The sequence below is a fragment of the Melospiza georgiana genome, chromosome 7, assembly GCF_028018845.1.
Source record: "Melospiza georgiana isolate bMelGeo1 chromosome 7, bMelGeo1.pri, whole genome shotgun sequence".
NCBI lineage: Eukaryota > Metazoa > Chordata > Aves > Passeriformes > Passerellidae > Melospiza > Melospiza georgiana.
In genome coordinates this window covers 26,676,910-26,696,589 of record NC_080436.1, presented here as the reverse complement: position 1 = coordinate 26,696,589, position 19,680 = coordinate 26,676,910, and the positions used below count along the sequence as shown (strand labels likewise).

At 37.5% G+C, this 19,680-nt stretch overlaps 1 protein-coding gene across 2 annotated transcripts in view; it reads left to right on the top strand.

The window, feature by feature from the left end:
* The window catches only part of XRCC5 (X-ray repair cross complementing 5), a 50,787-nt gene that overhangs the window by 15,027 nt on the left and 16,080 nt on the right, over positions 1 to 19,680 (top strand). For both annotated transcript variants that reach the window (XM_058028270.1, XM_058028269.1), the window contains exons 9-16: positions 792 to 904; positions 4,336 to 4,398; positions 5,062 to 5,199; positions 5,850 to 5,940; positions 7,159 to 7,286; positions 11,316 to 11,512; positions 15,820 to 15,910; positions 17,343 to 17,412. In XM_058028270.1, coding sequence (XP_057884253.1) covers positions 792 to 904; positions 4,336 to 4,398; positions 5,062 to 5,199; positions 5,850 to 5,940; positions 7,159 to 7,286; positions 11,316 to 11,512; positions 15,820 to 15,910; positions 17,343 to 17,412 — 891 coding nt within the window. The remainder of the gene's footprint in view (positions 1 to 791; positions 905 to 4,335; positions 4,399 to 5,061; positions 5,200 to 5,849; positions 5,941 to 7,158; positions 7,287 to 11,315; positions 11,513 to 15,819; positions 15,911 to 17,342; positions 17,413 to 19,680) is intronic.

Genomic DNA, 19,680 nt, shown 5'->3' with positions numbered 1-19,680 from the left:
AGCACCCGTACTGAAATTACTTTCATTCTGTGTGTTGCTTTTCAGTTTGTAGGAAAATGTATCTGCTTATAGGTTTTTCATCCAGGGATTTATCTCTGTTCCTTCTATTTTCTGCACACCTGAGGATATCGTCCTTAGTCTGTGGCAATATAATAAATTGATGGCATTACAGGAAGGATATTGGAAGCTGAGATAGGAGAATAAGCAGTTGGAGCAGATGATACCTCTGAGAAATTACAGCTTCCTATTTTGTGGACATATACCTGTAATGTATGGCATGGGAAGTAAAATGCAGAAATATATAAAAAGACCAGTTCTGCATACCAAGAGTGTTTTGGTTTTCTATTGTGTACCTTGCTTCTACTATTAGCACATTTTATTTTCTGAATCTTTTCTGGTGTCACCTCATGTGGTATGATTTGTGGTATGTTTGAGGTGGCTTGTATTATGTTTGCAGAGAGTGTTGCAATCTGTTTGCTGAAATCTATTCTGATTTGCTTAAATCTATTCTGTGAGCATAACTTTGTTAGGCAAGATGTTCCCTTATTTTCTTTCCTGCTCTCTGAGAGTACTTGTGTTACATAAAATGATGTACAAGGAGTGCTTTGCAAAGTACAAAATGTGTCTATGGGTGTTTGGGTTTTTTTTGCTAACAGGGAAAGTTATTTGATGAGCATGTGTGGAACGTAGCTGTGGGGCATGAATGCATTGTTAAAATATTCAGAGAGCTAATTTCAGTGTTAAAATTGTAGGCCCATATGCTTACCAGATGCTCCTCTCTCGTTCTCCAGGTTTTCGGTATGGGAGTGATATAGTTCCTTTTTCCAAGGAAGATGAAGAGCAAATGAAATACAAAACAGAAGGAAAGTGTTTTTCTGTTTTGGGATTCACCAGATCCTCACAGGTGTGATACTAAATGTCTTCCTATTCAGCTTCCTGGGTTATTCAAGACAGTTGATCTTGGTTTGAATTCAGCAAAGTTGGTGTTGTGTTGGGTTTCAGTATTGGGAATGGGACAGTTCCACTCAGGTATGCAGGGGTGACTTATTTGCTGATTCTAGTACATGTAAGCAATATGTGGTCTTGTGAAGGAGAGAAGCTCATAAGTGTGGCCATTGGTGTCTCAAGTGAAGCCAGAGCCACTGAACTCAGATCTCTGCAAAGAGGAGACAGAGGTATTGTGGTCTCATTTCATCTCCCAGACTTTAATAGTCTGTCTTCTGTTCCGCTCAGGCAGCAGCCTTTCTGGGCTTTGTCCAGCCAAGAGTATGGCTGCTTCTTAACAGAAGCTTCTCCCTCAACATTAAAGTAATGTTAAAGCAAGCCTGAAGCTGACTCCATTCATTCTCAATTCCATAAGGATTAGTTTGTGAACCATGACTGGTCTCTTCTTTCTATTGTGAAAAAACTTATATGTAGTGAAGGCTTCTTAGACAAAGGCAGCATAATTCAAAAGCTCTCCATATTTCTGTGAGATGTTCAGTGTTTGTAATGCACTTATCTCTACTTGTGGTATTGACTTTGCTATTTGTTGTCCCTGACACTTGTAAGAAACTTATTTTCCCTGACAGTTGTAAGAAACTTATTTTGAGCAAGTACTTTAATAAAAGTTACCCAGCACAAGGTGATTTCCTTCAGAAAATCCAGAACTTAAGCATTAGCAAAGCCTTAGGCAAAGGCTTAACAAAACTGTTATTGTAGAAGGACACATGAAGAGAGGTCAGAGATGTGAGTGCCAAGTAATTGCTGTGGATGTTAAGCTGCTCCCCATCTTTTTTCTCTGAAAAAGTTTCTGATTGAAACTTTATTCATCTTGGAGTTAACTACACCCAGTCCTCTTCACCAGTCAAAACTGAAATGAAATCATAGGGCAGTTCTACACCTTCACTTCTGAGAGCTCCCAGCCCTCCTGCTCTTTGAAATCTCTCACTGCCTGAACAGAGGAGAACTCTTGATAAAAGCTAAGGCATCATCACCTTTACAGTGAAGGAAATATGCTAATGAATTGGGAAGCATCTGTGGGAAGTTACTCCCAAATGGATGTAATTAAACATCTTCTTACCTTGCAATACAGTGACACAGAGACCTCGTGCATGTTGCTAGATGTGTCATTAGACTACTGCAGTGCAGTGCTCCAAAACATAAGCACTGAGGAGCCAGGAAGTTATGTGGTTTACTGAAAGGACAAGCCAGCCCAACTGGAATCTGTAACCTGGTTGCTCCCTGAGGCCTCTCAGACTTAGTTGTTGAGTGATGTGGGAGCTGTGCCCTGCAAGGGATTGATCAGGGAAGCATCTCATTCATGCTTGAGCTTATGTGCCCTAAATTGGCCAGGGCCAGAGAGGTGTTAGGGAGTGCTACCTCCTGTACCAGAAACTGGATCTAATAATAAGTGAAATGTGTCTGAATCCTGTGTTCCAATGAGACAATTTCTTGGATCTCCTCATACATTATTAGCCTCCAGCTGTCTTACTATTGTCATTTAGTTCTGCAAGATGTATTTTGCTGTGTGCAGTTTTCTTGAGCTGGAGGTTGGCCTCCTGTTTCAGCTTAGTCTGACTTTATTTGAAAATGGAAACTAAGAGGAAAGCAGATGAGGAACATAGTGTTTCTCTGAGCAAACTGTTATTTCATGTGGATTTTTATTTTCCCGTTGGTCAGATAGTGTGGTAATACCTTCAAATACATAGTTAATAATTGTAGGGTTACAGCTAATTTTAGGAATACTTTTTGAGTCATGTAAATATGCATAAAAGAATTAACAAGTTGTTTTTAAAATTTTTCATTGTACCAAATACTGATTGCTTTTAATTAATTTTTATTATATACTCCTCTTGTCTCTGGATTTCATAAGAAACAGAAATTATATCTTAAAGTGTACTCTGGTCCTGTAGCCAGGAGTATGAGTAGTTATGTACAGTAGTAGCTGCACATCCCCTCAGCGGAATAAAATTATTCAGATGTGCTTGCAGGATTAAAATTATAGTGGATAGGTAATGATATCAGGAAGATTTAACTACAGCTGGAATTTTCAAGACCCATATGTTATCTTAAGTTTTGCCTGCTAAATTTTATTGTTTGGAATGATAAAACTGACACTACTCAAATGTATGTTTTATATTAAATTGTTTTTTTTTAAACTTTGATGGAAAGATTATTCGTTATTGACTAGAAAAACTGGAACAGCTCCAAATACATAATTAAATAAGGAATAGAACCACCTTATATTCTTTTCCTGAGTTGTTCACATCCCTCAGGAAAGAAGATCAGAGGCCGCTTAAACTTTGATTTTTAATTTATAAGCCATGCCATGTAAATCAAGAAATACCTGAAAATATTACAAAGGGACAATTTCTTTTGCAAACAAAAAAAGGTGTAGTGATACACACATCTAGTGATGTATACTATACTGAATGTAAAATTTCCTGAGCATTTAGAGACAGAACAGGAAAGAAAGATTGCAGGTAGAATAATCTGAGCTGAAGAATTGTGCTGTAATACAGTGAACAGACCTGCTCTGGTGCAGGTTGTCACAGACTTCAACAGCCTTATGGTAATTTGCTAAATAAAGAAGATAAAATAAAAAGGTGAAATGAATGAAAGAAAAATCAAAGATATAATGACGTTAGTTCTGAGACTGTAATGTAAAGAGTTTTTTCTTTAACAAAGAGAGGTTATTTCAATCAGTGTCCATAGTAGTGTGTGATCTTTGTGACAGGTCTCCTATGATTGCAGGCTTTCTGTGTGTGTGAGCTGCTGTAGCTCCAGCTGTTCCAGTGATGGCCCTTGATGAAACTCTTTTTCCTTTTTGTTTTAGATTCAGCCATGTTCATGAATAGAATAAACTCTGCTAACAGAAGTGCTTTATTACTAGCACAGCTGTATATACTCTGGATTGGTGTTGAAGTAGCTTTATTAATTAAGGATGAGATTTTTTGTGGCTTCTTTTTGATCTATCTTTGCTAGAAAAATTTAATAGCATAGATATGGTAACCATTAGGTTTAGGCCTTGTATTAACTACTGTGGTTTTCCACAATGGCTTTTGAATTACTGAAGTATAATTCAGACTGGTAACAGCTGCCAGTAGCACTGTCTTTCATTCCTTCCCATTACTAGGAGGCTATGATAATATCCTATCCAATATGACTGAATATTCATGTTCAGCGATAAATGGAGATATGAGACAAATACAGGGCTTTAACCTCTGTGCACTGTAATTAAATTTGGTGACTTCTGACTTGAGTAATGCTAGTTGTTTTATAATTTAATTGGTCCACTTTTATTAGTGGCCTTTTCTTTAGGTCAGGCTAACTCTTGACCATTTGAATCTGTAGATCCAGAGGCATTACTACATGGGCAACCAAGCTCTGAAGGTCTTTGCAGCAAAGGATGATGCGGTAAGGTAAACTGAAGTGTAATTTGAACGTGTTTTACTGCAGAACAAAAAAGAATAGTAGTGATGCTTGAGATTGTCCTGTCTTTCTGTGTAACAAATAATTTTAATGCAGCTTACAGAAATGTCTAATTTCATTGCCCATTAGGATAAAAAGAAGTTGGATTAAACCCCAAATGAATACAGTAGCTCATGAATAATGAAAAACTGGTAGATACTATGTTTGAGCAAGGTTGTGAGGAACCTGAAATTGGTGCTGAAGTTGATTCTCACGCAGAGCAACAGTGTGCCCTGTGTCACTGTGTTATTTAGAACAGACCTTCAAAGAACTGGAGGTAAAAAGCTCACTGTGGAGCTCTAATATGTTCCTTTAAGGGACTTTCCTCCCTTTCGCTATCTCATGCAAAACCTCTGAGAGTTCTTCACACCTGGTGAAAAAGGTGGAATATGCTGAATCTAAAGTTGGCTCAGCTTTGAATGGATCCACTATCGTGATGAGATTTGACCTTTCTGCTTCTTTGATTTATGAACATGAAAAAATGCTGTTAAAGTTATAGCTGAAATGGAAACTAGTATTGACTAAATCAATGCTGTTGAATTCCCTGTGAAAGATGTATTTCAAGATTAAGAACTTGCATGACTTTTTAGACTTCTTTTTTCCCTCCAGAATGCAGCAGTTGCTTTTTCTGCACTTGTTCGTGCATTGGATGAGTTGAAAGTGGTGGCTGTAGTGCGCTATGCTTATGATAGAAGATGCTATCCACAAATTGGAGTAGCTTTTCCATATATTAAGGATACATATGAGGTAATTCTTCTCTCTTACCCTTCTGCAGAGAGACCCAGAAGCAACACAGTATGTTAGAACTTTTGCAGCATATGTTTCCCCTGATCTTTCTTAAGAGAGACTATTGAAAGAGCTAAATATGTGTAGCATGGTTGAGCAGTGACGGAGGTGGGGGCGGACACAACAATCTTCAGACTTTTGAAGGGTATAAACATAAAAGATGGAAAAGAATTATTTAGGGTGGTATGAACTGGAGGAGGTAATTGAATAAAGAAAAAATGAGGCAGAGAAATGTTAAAAAAACCAAATCCAGCTTTTGACTTTGGAATACAGTAAGCTGTGATAAAACCTCCCAAAGCGCCAATATAGTGGATATTTAAAGCATGGATAATTGGAACTCTGCACGAGAAAAAGGGATCAGATGGGTGGGGAGGTCTTTATTCCACGAGCAGAAAAATTGAGTGTAGCCATCACTATGTTATAAAATAAGATGCTGTGATTTACTCTGATTCCAATTGTGTTGCTCAGTACATATTTTAAGTGTTTTGATGTGCACAGACTTTGCATCTTCAGATTTTTCTTAGGTTTTAGATTGCCCTGATATGGCACTCTGGGGATACAGATTTTTTTTTTTCTTCAGGCTCTGTTGTTTTTTCTTTCCTCTTGCACAGTGTCTCATCTATGTGCAGCTACCCTATATGGAAGACTTAAGACAGTATGTATTTTCATCCTTGAAAAACAGTAAAAAATGCATTCCTACAGGTAAGATATTTGCTGGTCACGTAACCTGCTTGTTGTCTTCTAAGATGCTCTAAAAGAGTCAGAATATTTGGCTCACCAATGAAAGCATAAGTTCTGTTGTTATTTTGGCTTAGGAAAGCACCCAGGTATTAGGGCATCCATTATGGTGATGTCATCTTGAAGTGTAAATGTGTATTAAAGCTTTGGCACTTCAGGTGCAGGCTGAGCAGACCTAAGTTTGCAGGCAGTGTTTCAACTGTCCTGTGAAATGACAGCTTTGTGAGTCTCACAGGCTCCTGTGACAGAGAGCTGTGATTAGTCCTCTGTATCCTTTGATCTTTGAACTCATTTGTGGGCGTAAATGGCCAAACCTTGTGGGATCTGCAGTGTGTGATTAGCTAGCTAGAATTAGAACAGAGGCAGCTGCTCTGTTGGTGCAAAGCTGGTCCTGTAGCCATTTTCAGTATGGCCTGTTAATATAATGTGCAAAAGCAAAGACAGTATTTTCTGTGGAGTGTGATTAAACTGTGTGCTTATTGGTGTCCAGCTTGAGATGGATGGCATCTTTGGAGAACATGCAGCTACACAAAACTTGACTTGCCGTTCTGAGAGTTTTGCACAGCAATGAGTCTTAAGTGGATGTAATTTAAAATCCACTCCTGCTTCTTTCATTTGTTATGAGATGCATTGAATGGGCACCTGCACGTCAGGGTATATTTAGCATGCTGGTTTGTTTCTATAGCTGTTTCTGTTTTCTTGCCTTTAACTAGCAGTTTGATAACAAATCTAAAACCTGTCTTACCAAAGCAGTAGCTGGCTATTGTGAACTGTGTTAATTTGCAATCATAACTTTAAAAATTTATATTATGCCATTTAGTTTTGCAAACCAACTGTTATCCTTATTTTCTAAGTGGCCTATAAACCTTCTGTTGCAAATGAAAACATCTTGAAAAATAAGAAAAGCTAAAGCAGAAAGGCAACAATAATTGAGGTCTTGGGGGAAAAGGAAAAGTCTTTATGACTTCACATGGTAGCCCTTAAATAAAGTAGGACTTTATTATTGTGTCCATTATCCATATTCTTTATTGGCACATCCATAGCTGCAGTGTGTTCTGTGGCATGTAATGACTGGGTGAAAATCTCGCACTGTGAAGCAAATCTTCATTTATAAATTGTTTCAAGAAATGCATCCATCTGCAAGTGTATTTAATTTTCCTTTGTATGTAATTGCTGCCTTAGTGGATCAGTTATCTGCTGTTGACTCACTGATTGATTCTATGAATTTGGTTCATGAAGATGGAGAAACTTTTGAGGATCTATTTAAGCCCAGCAAAATTCTAAACCCTCACTTTCAGAGATTATATCAGGTGAGATGAACTATATGGTATTTTTTAAAAACTTATTTTCTTAAGACTTTTCAGCCTTCTGTGTTTCTTGGATTCATGTTGGAAAGATCTGCATTGTGAAAACGCAGATATAAATCTCTGGCATTAAAGTATGTGGTAACCGGTGAGTTCTGTGTTGTCTCTGACATAGATTTATCTTTAAAATTTCTAGTTTCCAGGAAGGAAGGGAAATTATACCTGTGCTGAGTTGTCCACAACAGCATCAGTGATATTCACAGGCACATAGACTAGGCAAGTTAAAACTTGTCTCTCAACACTGTATTGTGGACATAGATTCAGTCTTTGGCTTTTAGACAAAGAGAAAAATTGGCTGAAAATTGGGGATATCTTCAGCTTCTCATTCTGTGTCCCATCACTCTTCTGTGCAGTGTTGCATCTAGCAGTGTTCCAAACCAGGTCAGTCTGAGGTGAACTGGATCAGCAATAAATGGTTTATTAACATTGTTGACATTTTAAATGTTCTGTTGGGGCGTCTAAGCTGGTGCACTTTACGAGCCAGCAGAACAGTTCACTCTTCCTGCAGTTATTATATCAAGCTGTCTCCATTTTGATTTGCATTCCTTTCATATCACGAGGACTTTCATTGCAACTGTGAGGATGAGAGACTTAATTATACATTGGAATTCAAGTGTTTAAAAAATGACGCAGCAAATTCAAAAATAAAGAAAATTATGTTGCAATTTAAGCAACTGCAGAATTGTACTGTATGCAGAACCATGGAGATATATTGAATGTGTGATTCTGCTCTGAAAATTGACCAAAAATGGTATTACAGCAATCATGTTCATATCTCAGCAATTCCACATGCTTTATTTTGGTTTACAAGTAGGAAGAAGATATTTTTTTAAAATTAGGAAAACTTACCCTAGCTTCCCAAAGCCTTGCTTCCTCAGTGTTTTTAAAATAACCAAAAGATCTGAAGGTCAATGTGTGCTTCAGGAATACATGTAAGCCCACTGTCTTCAACACTATTCTGATTGACACCTGAAGAACTCAGAGGTCTCATCAAGTTCTGCCAGTCATATTGACAAGACACTGTGTAACTGAGTGCAAGATTTGATCAGTTGGAGGTTATTGCAGGGCAAGAACTTAAAATGAGCTGACCTCTTCACAACTCTTCTTTTTGGAAGGGTTGTTAAGCTTGGATATTACAAAACTTGGGCATTGCTTGTAAATTAAATACTTGGAGGGTAGAATTTCCTCTGTTATATTGCTAGACAGAGTTTTGCATTCTTTTAGTTTAGTGGATATCATTTATTGGTGAAAGCTATTTTTTGTTAGGTGTGCTATTTGTGTTCTGAAACAGTGTGATGGTAGTGTTCCAGCACTTGAGTTAATTGCTGCTGGAAGAGGGTAACTGAGTAACTTGCCAATTTCCTTAGAGGATTATGGGATTTTGTAAGGGTGAGTGCTACTGGTAGAAAAAGCATTTACTGACTGAATGTATGGGGTGGGATGCAATTTCTGTCCTTGCTGTTCAGAAAGCCTTAAACTGTCAGTCCTCTTAGTGCTTTTGGCCACACTCAGGCCCATTTGTTTGTATGATTAAAAAATTGCTATTAATCTGTGTAAATTATTCTCTCCTTTGCTGTGAAGATATTCCAGATTCTTAGTATTTTGCTCTTAGGCAAAACAGCACTGCTGGTTCCTTAAGAACAGTGAAGAAAAATTCTGCATTATCTTTTGACTATAGCCAGTAAGTGGATTGGGCTGAATAGAACCTATAAATGGTTTTGAAAAATAACTCTGAAGAAAAGGATGAACTCCTACTTCATTTCCTTGCTTTGTTACCTCATGAAGATATTTAGAATGATAAGTGACAAGAGCCAGAATTTAAACAAAAACATCAAGCCAAATTATATCTCTGGAAGTAGTGGTAGGCATCAGGAAATGACAGAGTGGGTGAGAAGTAGTTGTTAATACTTGCTGGAGTGGAAGATGAGGACTATCTTATATCCACACTTTCAACTTTTATTCCTTGCTTCCAGAAAAAATTAGGTGAATTTCTGTAGCTTTTGTAATGGTAGACTTCCAACATTATTGTTTAAATTGTCCATCTTAAATACAGGGATTTGAATCACCTAAGACGTTTAGGGAATGCAGTGCATTTTATTTGTTAGCCAAATAAGCAAATTGCTCAGCAATGGTGGTTCTGTAGAGAGATGTACCTGTTGGTCTGTTGGTGCATGTATGTCGTGGCTTATCACAGAATTGATGGTGTGAAGCCCAGTTCATTACATCCATTGACCAGTATCTTGGTGTGACCCCTGTTCTGAAAGCTGGCTGTGTCTCTAGAAGTGGAAATGTAAGAAATTAGGAAGAGCAATGAGGATCTAGTGCCTTGGGGACAGCACGTGTGAATAAAAGTGAGTGTGCAAGGCAGTGGCAGTGTGGGTTTCCTCTAGCTATGAGGGTGAGAGTGATTCTTGCTGGACACAGAAGGAAGGGGGGAAGCAAGGTTAAGAGGGACAGTGTTGGTTTAGAAACTCCAGCTTGTCTGTTTAACTTAGTCTCCATTTAGCACCTGAGTTCTGACAGTACCTGCCATCTCAGGTTTGAGATGTAGTCATCTACTTTAAAAAGAGTTACAAGTGGATGCTGTGGCCTCTCATTCTGCTCAGCTCCTGCAGCTGCACACATTAAGATGTCAGTTACAAAAGCCTGAAACACACAGGCATAACAGAGGACTTAGGTTTTTTTGCTTTGTGAGTTTAATTCAATTACCTATTTTTTTTATCACAAGAGCCATTACTGCAGCTTCCAGCAACAATTTTCTCTTTCAAAATAATGGTGCCTTAAATCATTACAAGTGTTTCCAAATCAGTAGCCTTGTACAACTGCCTCCTTTTGGCAGTATGTTCTAATATGGACTGGAATGTTAATGGCAGCCTGAAAACACATCCGTATTGATGTGTCACATTGTCTTGATTTTCTGTATTGGCAGATTTCCAGTATGAATAGGAGCTTTTATTTGCTTTGTTTTTAAAATTAATGTCATGTCTGACAGCCAACAGGGGAGCAAATCTCTGCTGTCTTCCTAGTTTACTGAGTAGTACCTTCACATGGGTGTCTAATGCACCTAGTACCATGGGCATGGAAAAAGGTCTCCTTTGTATATCACATTTTGATGTGTTTGTGTGCATGCACTGGTGTCTGTGTGTGTATTTGTAAATGTACATACCTCTCTACTGCTATCTCACACTTCACAAAATTGTAAAGATATTTACTTTGTTTCCAAAACCCTCCATGGAATTTCTGTAGCCTGCCTCATTAACCTCATCTCTCCCCGTCTGCTTGACTCCATGGCTGTGTGCACTGACTCTACACTTGGGTGAAAAATCCTTCTCTGTAGCTCTCACCATCTGTTCCAGCTTTGTGCATCTGTCAGTCCCCTTCATTCCCTGCTCCTTTCAAAGCTAGGTTCCAAACATGCTTATATTCTGTGCCTCACCTGTGCATATTTAATATTCTCTCTTTCTATCTGCATTCTGTCTTAAGCTTGTGAACATTCCTCCTGCATGCATACTGAGTGTAATCGACCAAGAGGAAATTATTTCTTTGAGGGACATTAAAGTGTTACAGTAACTGGAATGTGTGGTTGGGATAGATCTCATTTACTTAATGTTGAAGTGTATAGAAATCTCTCCCATGGCACTGTTTTATAAGAGAACTGCTTTTTAAAGGTAGAGTGAAGCTAAAAATATGAACAATTGCAGATGACTGTTTCATTCTTGAAATTTTTAAAATAATTTTCATAGCACTCATTCCAATGAGTGTGGGAACACTCATGTGTATCAGAATTCTTGTTTAATATCATTAATAATGTCCTTAAAAAGTTGATCATAAACTTTCATTCCATTGTAAAACAGAATATTTTTCAGCAATACAAAGATAGTATGTTTAATATGGAAGATATTTTGCAGTTACCATATGGTAAGTTTTTAATAAATTGAAAGTTCTACTTTGCTCAGACTGTTTTGTTTCTTGCAGTGTTTGCAGCACAAGGCTTTTCACTCTGATAAGCCACTGCCACCAATAGAACAGCATCTTTTAGAAATGCTAGAGATGCCTTGTGTGGTAAGAGAAAGGTGTCAGGCTCCTCTGGAAAGAGTAAAAGCACTTTTCCCCCTGAAGGAAGTTGGCAAGAAAAAAGAAGAGAAGACTGCACAAGACATCTTCAAAGACAAGTACGTTAGAAATGTATTATGGATTTTTTGAAACTTTTTTTTTACACTTCAGGTTGTTTTTGCTGGATGAATCAGACTCAGAATCTTTTGAACAGAAAATCAATGAGTTACACACTGGAAAAAATGCTGATGAATAGAGAATATTGTGGTGCCACAGAATGTCTGAAGTATCTTGTGAATAGTAGTGGTCATACTGTTGCAGTTCAGGATGCAATAGGAACCAGTAAGTTCCTCATGTCTGGGGAACCTGTACCTACTCATGTAAGTTACTCATGTCTGTATTTGCTGTCACAGAATTACAAAATCCATCAGATTGGAATGGACCCCACTGGAGGCTTCTTGGTCAACTTGTTGCTCAAAACCACCTGTGAGATCTAAGGAGGGATTCATACAGTCTGGCTGAAAACCTTCAGGGTTTGTTCATCCTTTCTGAGCAACCTGTTGCATTGCTTCTTGTCTTCTGGTCAGGCAGGAGTTTGTCCTAGAGGTGGTTATAAAAGTTTGTCCTAAAGTTGGTTATAAAAGAGTTCAAATAACACTAAAAGGGGGTCTAATTTAGCTCAGAATAAATGCCATGGGTCTTTAAATTAGCCATAAAGTTTAGCCTTCCTTCTCAGCATGCTTGATTTAGGTAATTTTCTAGCTTTCATTTTGAGAATCAAAAGAAAAGCAGTTTCATTATTATCTGCTGTGCAATTAATGTGGTTTTCTCCAAAAAAATCAAGCCGATATAGACTCTTCCTGGAACAGCTATTGTTTGAACAGTTTTAAGACAGGGTATTTTTGTTGTTATTGAATATACTGTGTTTAGTTTATTTGTGCTGCAGATAGGAAGAATAAATGCTAAATTGATACTGTAGTTGTACTGTCACCCCAGCCAAATCAATTTGCATAAACAAAAGCTGCTTCTGAGAAATTAATATATTGAAATCTATAATATAACTAGTTGGGTCCCTGAGATGTTGAAGTGTTCTCAGTTAGCTCCTTCTCTCTTTATTTTGTCATTTTGGTTTAGTCCTTTCAGCACTAGGAATGGCATCTTGGAGGGGTGTTGAGCTCTTGCTTAGCTCAGTCCTTTCCTCTGGGTTGGGTGCAGCCTCCTCAGCATCTTCTCTTTGAGAGGACATGACCCAGGACACCTCACTTTGCTGCTTGAGACCAATGACCACATTCCTCTCTACAGACTGGGAAACACAGGGCTCTTTTGTTGTTATTGCTGATTTCAGTATGTTCCTGTTGCCTTGGTGTGTCTCTAAATTCATACTGATTCAATTCTCTTTTCCTTACTCCATGCCCCAGTTTCTCTGGGTTTATGTACATGTGTACATTTATATGTATATCTTAAAAAGTGGTAGAGCCATTTTAGAAATAAAAGGCAAAAAATTGGGCTCAAACAAGCTAGAGAGAGAATTTAAACAAAAAGCAGTGACCCATTACTGTTAGTTCTTTAAAATATATCTTCCCAAAAGCATCTGATGAGCAAGAAGGAAATCTATTTTGTTTAAAAACTGGTTTCCTTTAGAGGAGTGATAAAAGTAGCTGTAAAAGTAATTTAGATAGAAATTCATGTTGGGCATTAAAATGATTTTTTTTCTTAAAAAGCTGTAAAGGAAGTGAAAGAATACAGACTCAACTATGCAAAGAAGAATGAATGATAGTTAAGATTTTTTTTAAATTGCAGAAAAATGGTATTGCTGCAGTAATGAATGGGACTGGTAGTATTTTATTATTGCTACAACAACAGTCTTAACTGTGTTTTTCTTCTGTGTTTGGGGTAAAGCTGAGATGATAGAATTTATTCACTGGATAAAGAAAAGTACATCTCTGCAACAGTGATTAAGGAAAATGTTCAGTAACAGAGGCACTTGCACAGGTTGCCCAGAGAGGTTGTGGGTGCCCCTTGCTGGCAGTGGTGAAGGCCAGGCTGGGTGGGGCTTTGGGCAGCCTGGTTTGCTGGGAGGTGTCCCTGCCCATGGCGGGGGTGTAGGAAGTGGATGATCTTTAAGGTTCCTTCCGACCCAAACCATTCTGTGATTCTGAATGCTATGGCTCTATGAGATTCAACTTATTAAAACTAAGATGTAGGTTGCACTTGAGCATTTGGAAAAAGTTGTTTATAAGATGTCTTGACCATTATTTTTGTTTTCTGAAACTGATTTGTACTTCCTGTCATCATATTGACCAGATTCTTGTTTGTTAATTTTTAAGGTCTAATGGGACTAAAGCAGCATAATTGTAGGCATGATATCTTAATAGAGATTTCAGTATTCATTTGTATCACTTTTGCTTTAGATCTGTGTAGTTTAAAAAAATTCCAATAATATAGAAAACATTTTACTTTTTCCTTCTCAGGTTGGCTGTGGAGAGGCTTTTATCTCATCCAGCTTTGTAGGATGTGAAAGGCTTCTATATTAATGTAGAAGTGGGTGTTTTAAATTAATCTTGTATTTTATTAATTTTTCTCAAATAGTAATTGCACGTTTTGCAGTTTAAAAATACTGCTAATCAGTGCATATTCTAAATGTCAGATCCTTGGCTGGTATAAATGGCTATGGATTCATTAGTTTCTGCTGTGCTGCACTGATTAATGACAACTGTAGATTTGGTCCAAGGCTGTTAAATGCAGCATCATCATTTATTTTCTCCTTCCTCCAATCCCAAAGCATTTTGAATCAGTAAAAATAATGCAGGAAGAAAAAGAAGAAAATTGATTGCCATATACTTTTGGAGGAAAATATTCTAGAAGAGAATTTTTGTTGTTCTTTACACCTTTCATCAGACCATGTTAATATACAAGATTTTTTGGTTCCCGTGGAGCTTCTAAACTCTGTTATTTATAAGTATCAGTTTCTCCTTTTACAGAGAGACACACTGGATGTTTAAAACAATCAAGCAACTTGTTCAAGGTTAGTCAGAAAGTCAGCAGAGTTGAGAAAGAAGCAAAGGTATCCTATCCTTGTCCTTAGGCATAGCTAAAGTCATCATTTCTCCCAGAGTGATAAGTAATGTTATGCTGAATGACAGGAGTTGCTGAGGAGAAGGGATTTCATTTTGGTAGTGACAAAATTAAGGACAGAGAAGATTGCTGAAACAAAGTGAGATAGACAGTGATTGTAAAGTAGGGGAGGAGTGTGCTATAGAAAGCAAAAAGGAAGACTCCACAAGTTCTGTGTAATAGTTGATTGCTTCTGTAACATGCAATGCAGTTTTTGCAATCAGTTCCAATCTTGCACGATGAAAAGTGGCTCCTAGTCCAGGATCTCTGGCTTTGTCCCTACATCATCAAGCAGTTTCCTCTTTTCAAAGTAGTAGAATTTTTCAGAAAAACTTGTTAGTTTGTTTTGGGATTCCTTGAACACAAATCCTGCCCTTTGGGTTGCTCAGTAGCTTTCAGTCATTCTTAAATGGAAATCAATTCATCTGTGTCAGTAGCCTGACAGCATCTGATTTTCTTCCACTTTTGTGATTATCTGGATTTTCCTCTGTTGCTGAGATATGCTCTAAAGTGTAGCATGTTACATGTGAGAATTAAGTTCCTAATTTGAATGTATACCTTCCTCTATGTTACCTCTAAGGACAAAGCAAGAATGTAGCCCAAAATCACAATTAGCTTTTAAAAATAAAAATAGTCTTTTGAAAGCATTTTGAGATGTAGCTTGAAATGTCCTAAGATAGTTCTGATCTGCTTAACTGGAGTTTGGCTAGCAGGTTTTAAGAAATACAAGGTGGAAGTTTACAGAGCTCTCATGTGCTGATACAGATTAGTGGTCATTAAACTCAAAAGCCACTGTGTAAACAGGTTTGTATTAGCTGTAAATTCCAAGACAGGCTCTAGCAGGCAGTGATTGAACAGTAAATTTATGTCTTACTAAAATGGTAAATTTTCACTGACATTTCATGTTTAGAAAAAAAATCTAGTGAAAATACCAAATGTCATGTTACATACTGTAAATTATCAAGGCTAACTCAACACAGAGATTCCAAATAGTGTTTGGAGATATTCTGTATTTAGAAAGATGAAGAAGGTCTGCATAAGGAAATTCACCCCTGAAATAAGCAGTAATAATCTCATACCTTCAACAAGTGATGCCTTTGCTGTATGTGAAGATGAAGTTTGATTTCTGTTTCTACTCTCTGGTTTGTGCAGCCCAAGGGACAAATAAGGCATGGTAAAGTGTTGATTTTGGAACAGTTATGTAATGAAGTTTAGTTCAGTGTATATTTCATTAATTTATTGACTCCCTAGTTGGAAGGCAGGACAATCATCTTCAAGTGTTTATATTCATTTTTGTCCTTCTCATTTGCAGTGAAGATGAACCCAGCCTTAAGAAACCAAAAATTGAAGATGAGGAAGAGGGCTTTAGCCTTATGAAACTTGCTGAAGGCAATATCACCTCTGTAAGCATGTTTTTACAAATGTGATTATCAAAGGAGAAGATTAATTCTCTAAGTCTATTGTAGTGAATATCCAGAATTCCTGATAAAAGGAGAGTTTCTAGCTGAAACATGACTGAAATACTGTCTACTCGTACATTTGAGACTCTGCTAGAGATTGTGAAGACAACTTTCTCTGCCCTTAGGCATGTGTTAACACAAGTTTCCATCAGTCGTGGATATTTTAGGACAAAATTCTCTCCTGGTGTTTAGAACTCTAAAAGAAAAGCCTGAGGATCTGAAGAAAACAAAATTGGAGCTCAGTGGTTGAATTTTGTTCTTGCTGTGTTTCATATCTTCTGCAACATAGAAGTTGCCTCTGTGTATTTAATCAAAAGTATTGCTGTGATTTTAGACATTGTTCTCTGTATTAATTGGGGGTCTAAATCACAAATTTGGTTTCATCTTGCCTCTAGATCTAACTTATAAATTATGGCTTAGATGAAACCTATATCATAACTGTGCACCTTCCTTTATTTGATGTTTTCCTATTATAAAAAAATAGTTAATATTGAGCTAACTTCTCTTGTTTTCAAATGTGCTGTTCTTTAAGGTTAATTTTGAAAAAAAGCATTATTGATACTTATAAAAATATTTGATATCTAAAAAGATTTCAGTGTGCTACACTTCTAATACAATTTTCTGGTATTTCTTGAAAAGTGGCATTGCTAGATCTTAAAGAAATACAGTGAGGCCAAGTAAACTTATTGCAAAGTCCATGAATTATTCTGGCAGCAAAGCATAAAAAAAAGTAGGGGAATTATGATTGCTGATAGGAAATTTTAAGCAATGTAGGGTTGTTGGTTTTTTTCCCCTCAAGTTAATGCATCCATTTTTCAGTGTTTATTTATATTTGACCTGGTTTTAGTTCCTTTGAAAGATTTCTGCATTTACATGCCCATTTAGAGCTTTGGCTTTAAGATGTCAGACTCTGCCAGAAAGCCTAGATGATTTAAGTGCAAGCTTTTAATTTTGAGGTCCTATTGGAGTGGCACACCACTGATTCTGTGTCCATGTGCCTGGGAGCTCACACTCCTCACTAAGCACCTGGTGAGATTAGGGAGGTCTAAGAGGGCTGTGCTACATAAGATCTCAAAGCTGAACTAGCAGATAACCTGAATTGTTGTGCTTCTGTCCTCCCAGCAGCAGAGAAGTGGCCAGCTTGTAACAGTGCAGCAGAGTGAGTTCATCTTGCTCATGTCATAGCCAGCCTTTGCCAGGAGTGCTATGCATTAACACACTTTATAAGACTTGCATTTTTGAGTCTGAATGCAGAGAAGTGCACAGTTTCTGTTTTCATGTGAAAATAAAAAGAAATGTAAAGATTCTTGTTGCCTGACAAGAAGAGAGAGATGGATTTTGGAAGAGAATTGATTTGGTTTTGTACTTTTTGTAGGTAGGCAGTGTTAACCCAGCAGAAGATTTCCGAATTCTGGTGAGGAAGAAAAATGCTGACTTCAAAGATGGTAAATTACTTTTGTCTATCTTAATTATATTAGTAGCAACTTCAGAGTTCAATAAATGCAGTCCATTTGTCTAAACTTAAGTTTCTAGTACAATGTGAGTTGCTCTGGAATTTATAGGTTAGCTTAGTAGTGCCACTCAGCCAAGGAAGGTGTTGTTTGTAATTCCCATGTTAATACTTGCCTTCCCCAATTAAAAGTCTCAGGTAGCTGTGTTTGGGTAAGAAGGCACTAGACAGCTACATTGAGACACCTGAGCAACCCCTCAGGTGTTTCTAACAGAAGACCCCTTGATATTCACTGACTGCCTCATTCAGAATGAGCCTCAGCTTCTCATTCCCAGGGTCTTTCTGGCCTGAAGTGGAGAGCTGTTGGTGTGCACAGTGTGAGAAACCTGTCTCATGGTGCATGAAGAAAAAAAGAGACTGTCGTGCCTGGGACTTAAACCTTCACATGCAAAGGTCATTTCTTACTGCTTGTGAGTGAAAGAAAGCACAGGTGAATTCAGAGTGGAATAAGCAGGTAGTATTTGTTGAGAGAAGGCTCTGTGTGCAGTGACTCATCTCAGAGATGAAGAAGAACACAAGGCAGAGGTCAAACGTTGTCTTGCATGGCCTAAGTCTGAAATGCCATGAAATTATCATTGGTTTGTATGATACTTACCTCCTGGAGTAGCTATGCAGAGATATATGTAATCCAAAGGTGTCTTAAGAAGAATGCACAAGATGGACGGGGCCCTGTATCTCATAAAGGGTGATTTGAAGGTTGTGGCAGGGTAAACTTGATCTGCCAAATAGCCATTAATGTCACATTCCATTTTTCAGAGAAAGATTTGCAGAGGTGCTTAAGTGAGGTACTGGGTCTTCCAACAAGACCTTTGGTCCTTTTGGATGTAGTTTCAGGAGTGTGTTTATCAGTATATTGAGTTGTGATACAGCCTGTTAAAGCCTGCATAGCTCTTTCTCTCCAGAATTTCCAGACCTGTAAGCCAGCTAGTTTGCTTTTTTGCATGTATTTTTCATTAGACCCAGAAGAAATTATTTATTGAAAAAATATTTGGAGTTGTGTTCTTAAATTTCGACTATATTAATATGCAGTAAAAAAAAAGCATTGTGCAATACATTAGAATACAGAAACTGTGGAACAGTTGACTATTTTGTTATGGTGATAAATTTCATGTAGGAAAGCTTTAAGGCAGAAATAACTATAGTGATTATCCTTGAAGATGGTTTAACTAGAAAGACTGCTTAAATATATCCACTTGGTAGCTGTGCTGGAGATAACTGCAGTACATGGTTGGAAGGTTCTGAAATTTTGAGCAATTTGCTTTTATTCTTTGTGATCTGCTCTGTAATGATAAGGTGTAGTTAAACAGAATGCAGTGCAGTCACCCATTTAAAGGAGAGAGAGAAGCCACTATAAATAAAAACATACTTTGCATATTATCTTTTTTCTTTTAGGTAATCCTTTTTGTGCTTCAGAGCCTTTTAGGTGGCTTAACACATTGAACATTGCAGGCATGTTTTTAATGGCTTGCTATATTGCACTTGGTTATGTAAATAGTAAATTCTGCCTTAAAACTATTCAGTGGTGCTAAGGGATTTTTTGGTATAATTTTGTCATTTAATGATTAATTTTTTCCCTCTGCTAGAACGTAAGAAACATAAAATTTCTTTGCAGAAAAGGATAATCTGTGGGATTCAAACACTTATTTGTAAAAAGGGTAGCATTTTATGTGTCAGGATGCAGACAGGAGAACTGCTAAGTTGCATTCTGCTTTTCTTTCTTGTATTAAAAAACATCTGTTACAGTCTTCCTAACTGAATAGGGCTTACATTCAACTTTTAAAATAACAGCAGTCCTTTCATTGGGAGGAGAAAGACCTTTCAACTGTTTGATTGGAGGTGGGTTGTTTTTTGGTAGATAGAGAAGTTGTAGCAGTAGGAAGAGTTGTACTTTAAATAGTGACACTACAGTTGCTTTTTAATTCAGCTGCAGGTTAATGGCACACCCACACCAAAATTATGAAGGTAGCAGTACCAGAGGATGGCAAGGTGATTATTTTTCTTTTTCTTCTAAAACAGCTTGTAGGAAGTCCTGATGGTATATTTATCACTGAAAATAGGTACCAGTATATTTCCTGCAGTGCCCTCACTGGGATGCATTAATCAGGGTTTGTACCTTTCATAGCAGAAGTCTTAAGTGGAAGCTAGTCCGTATCTGACGCTGTGTGACATCTTTGCCACTAATCCCTAAATAATATCTGCAGAA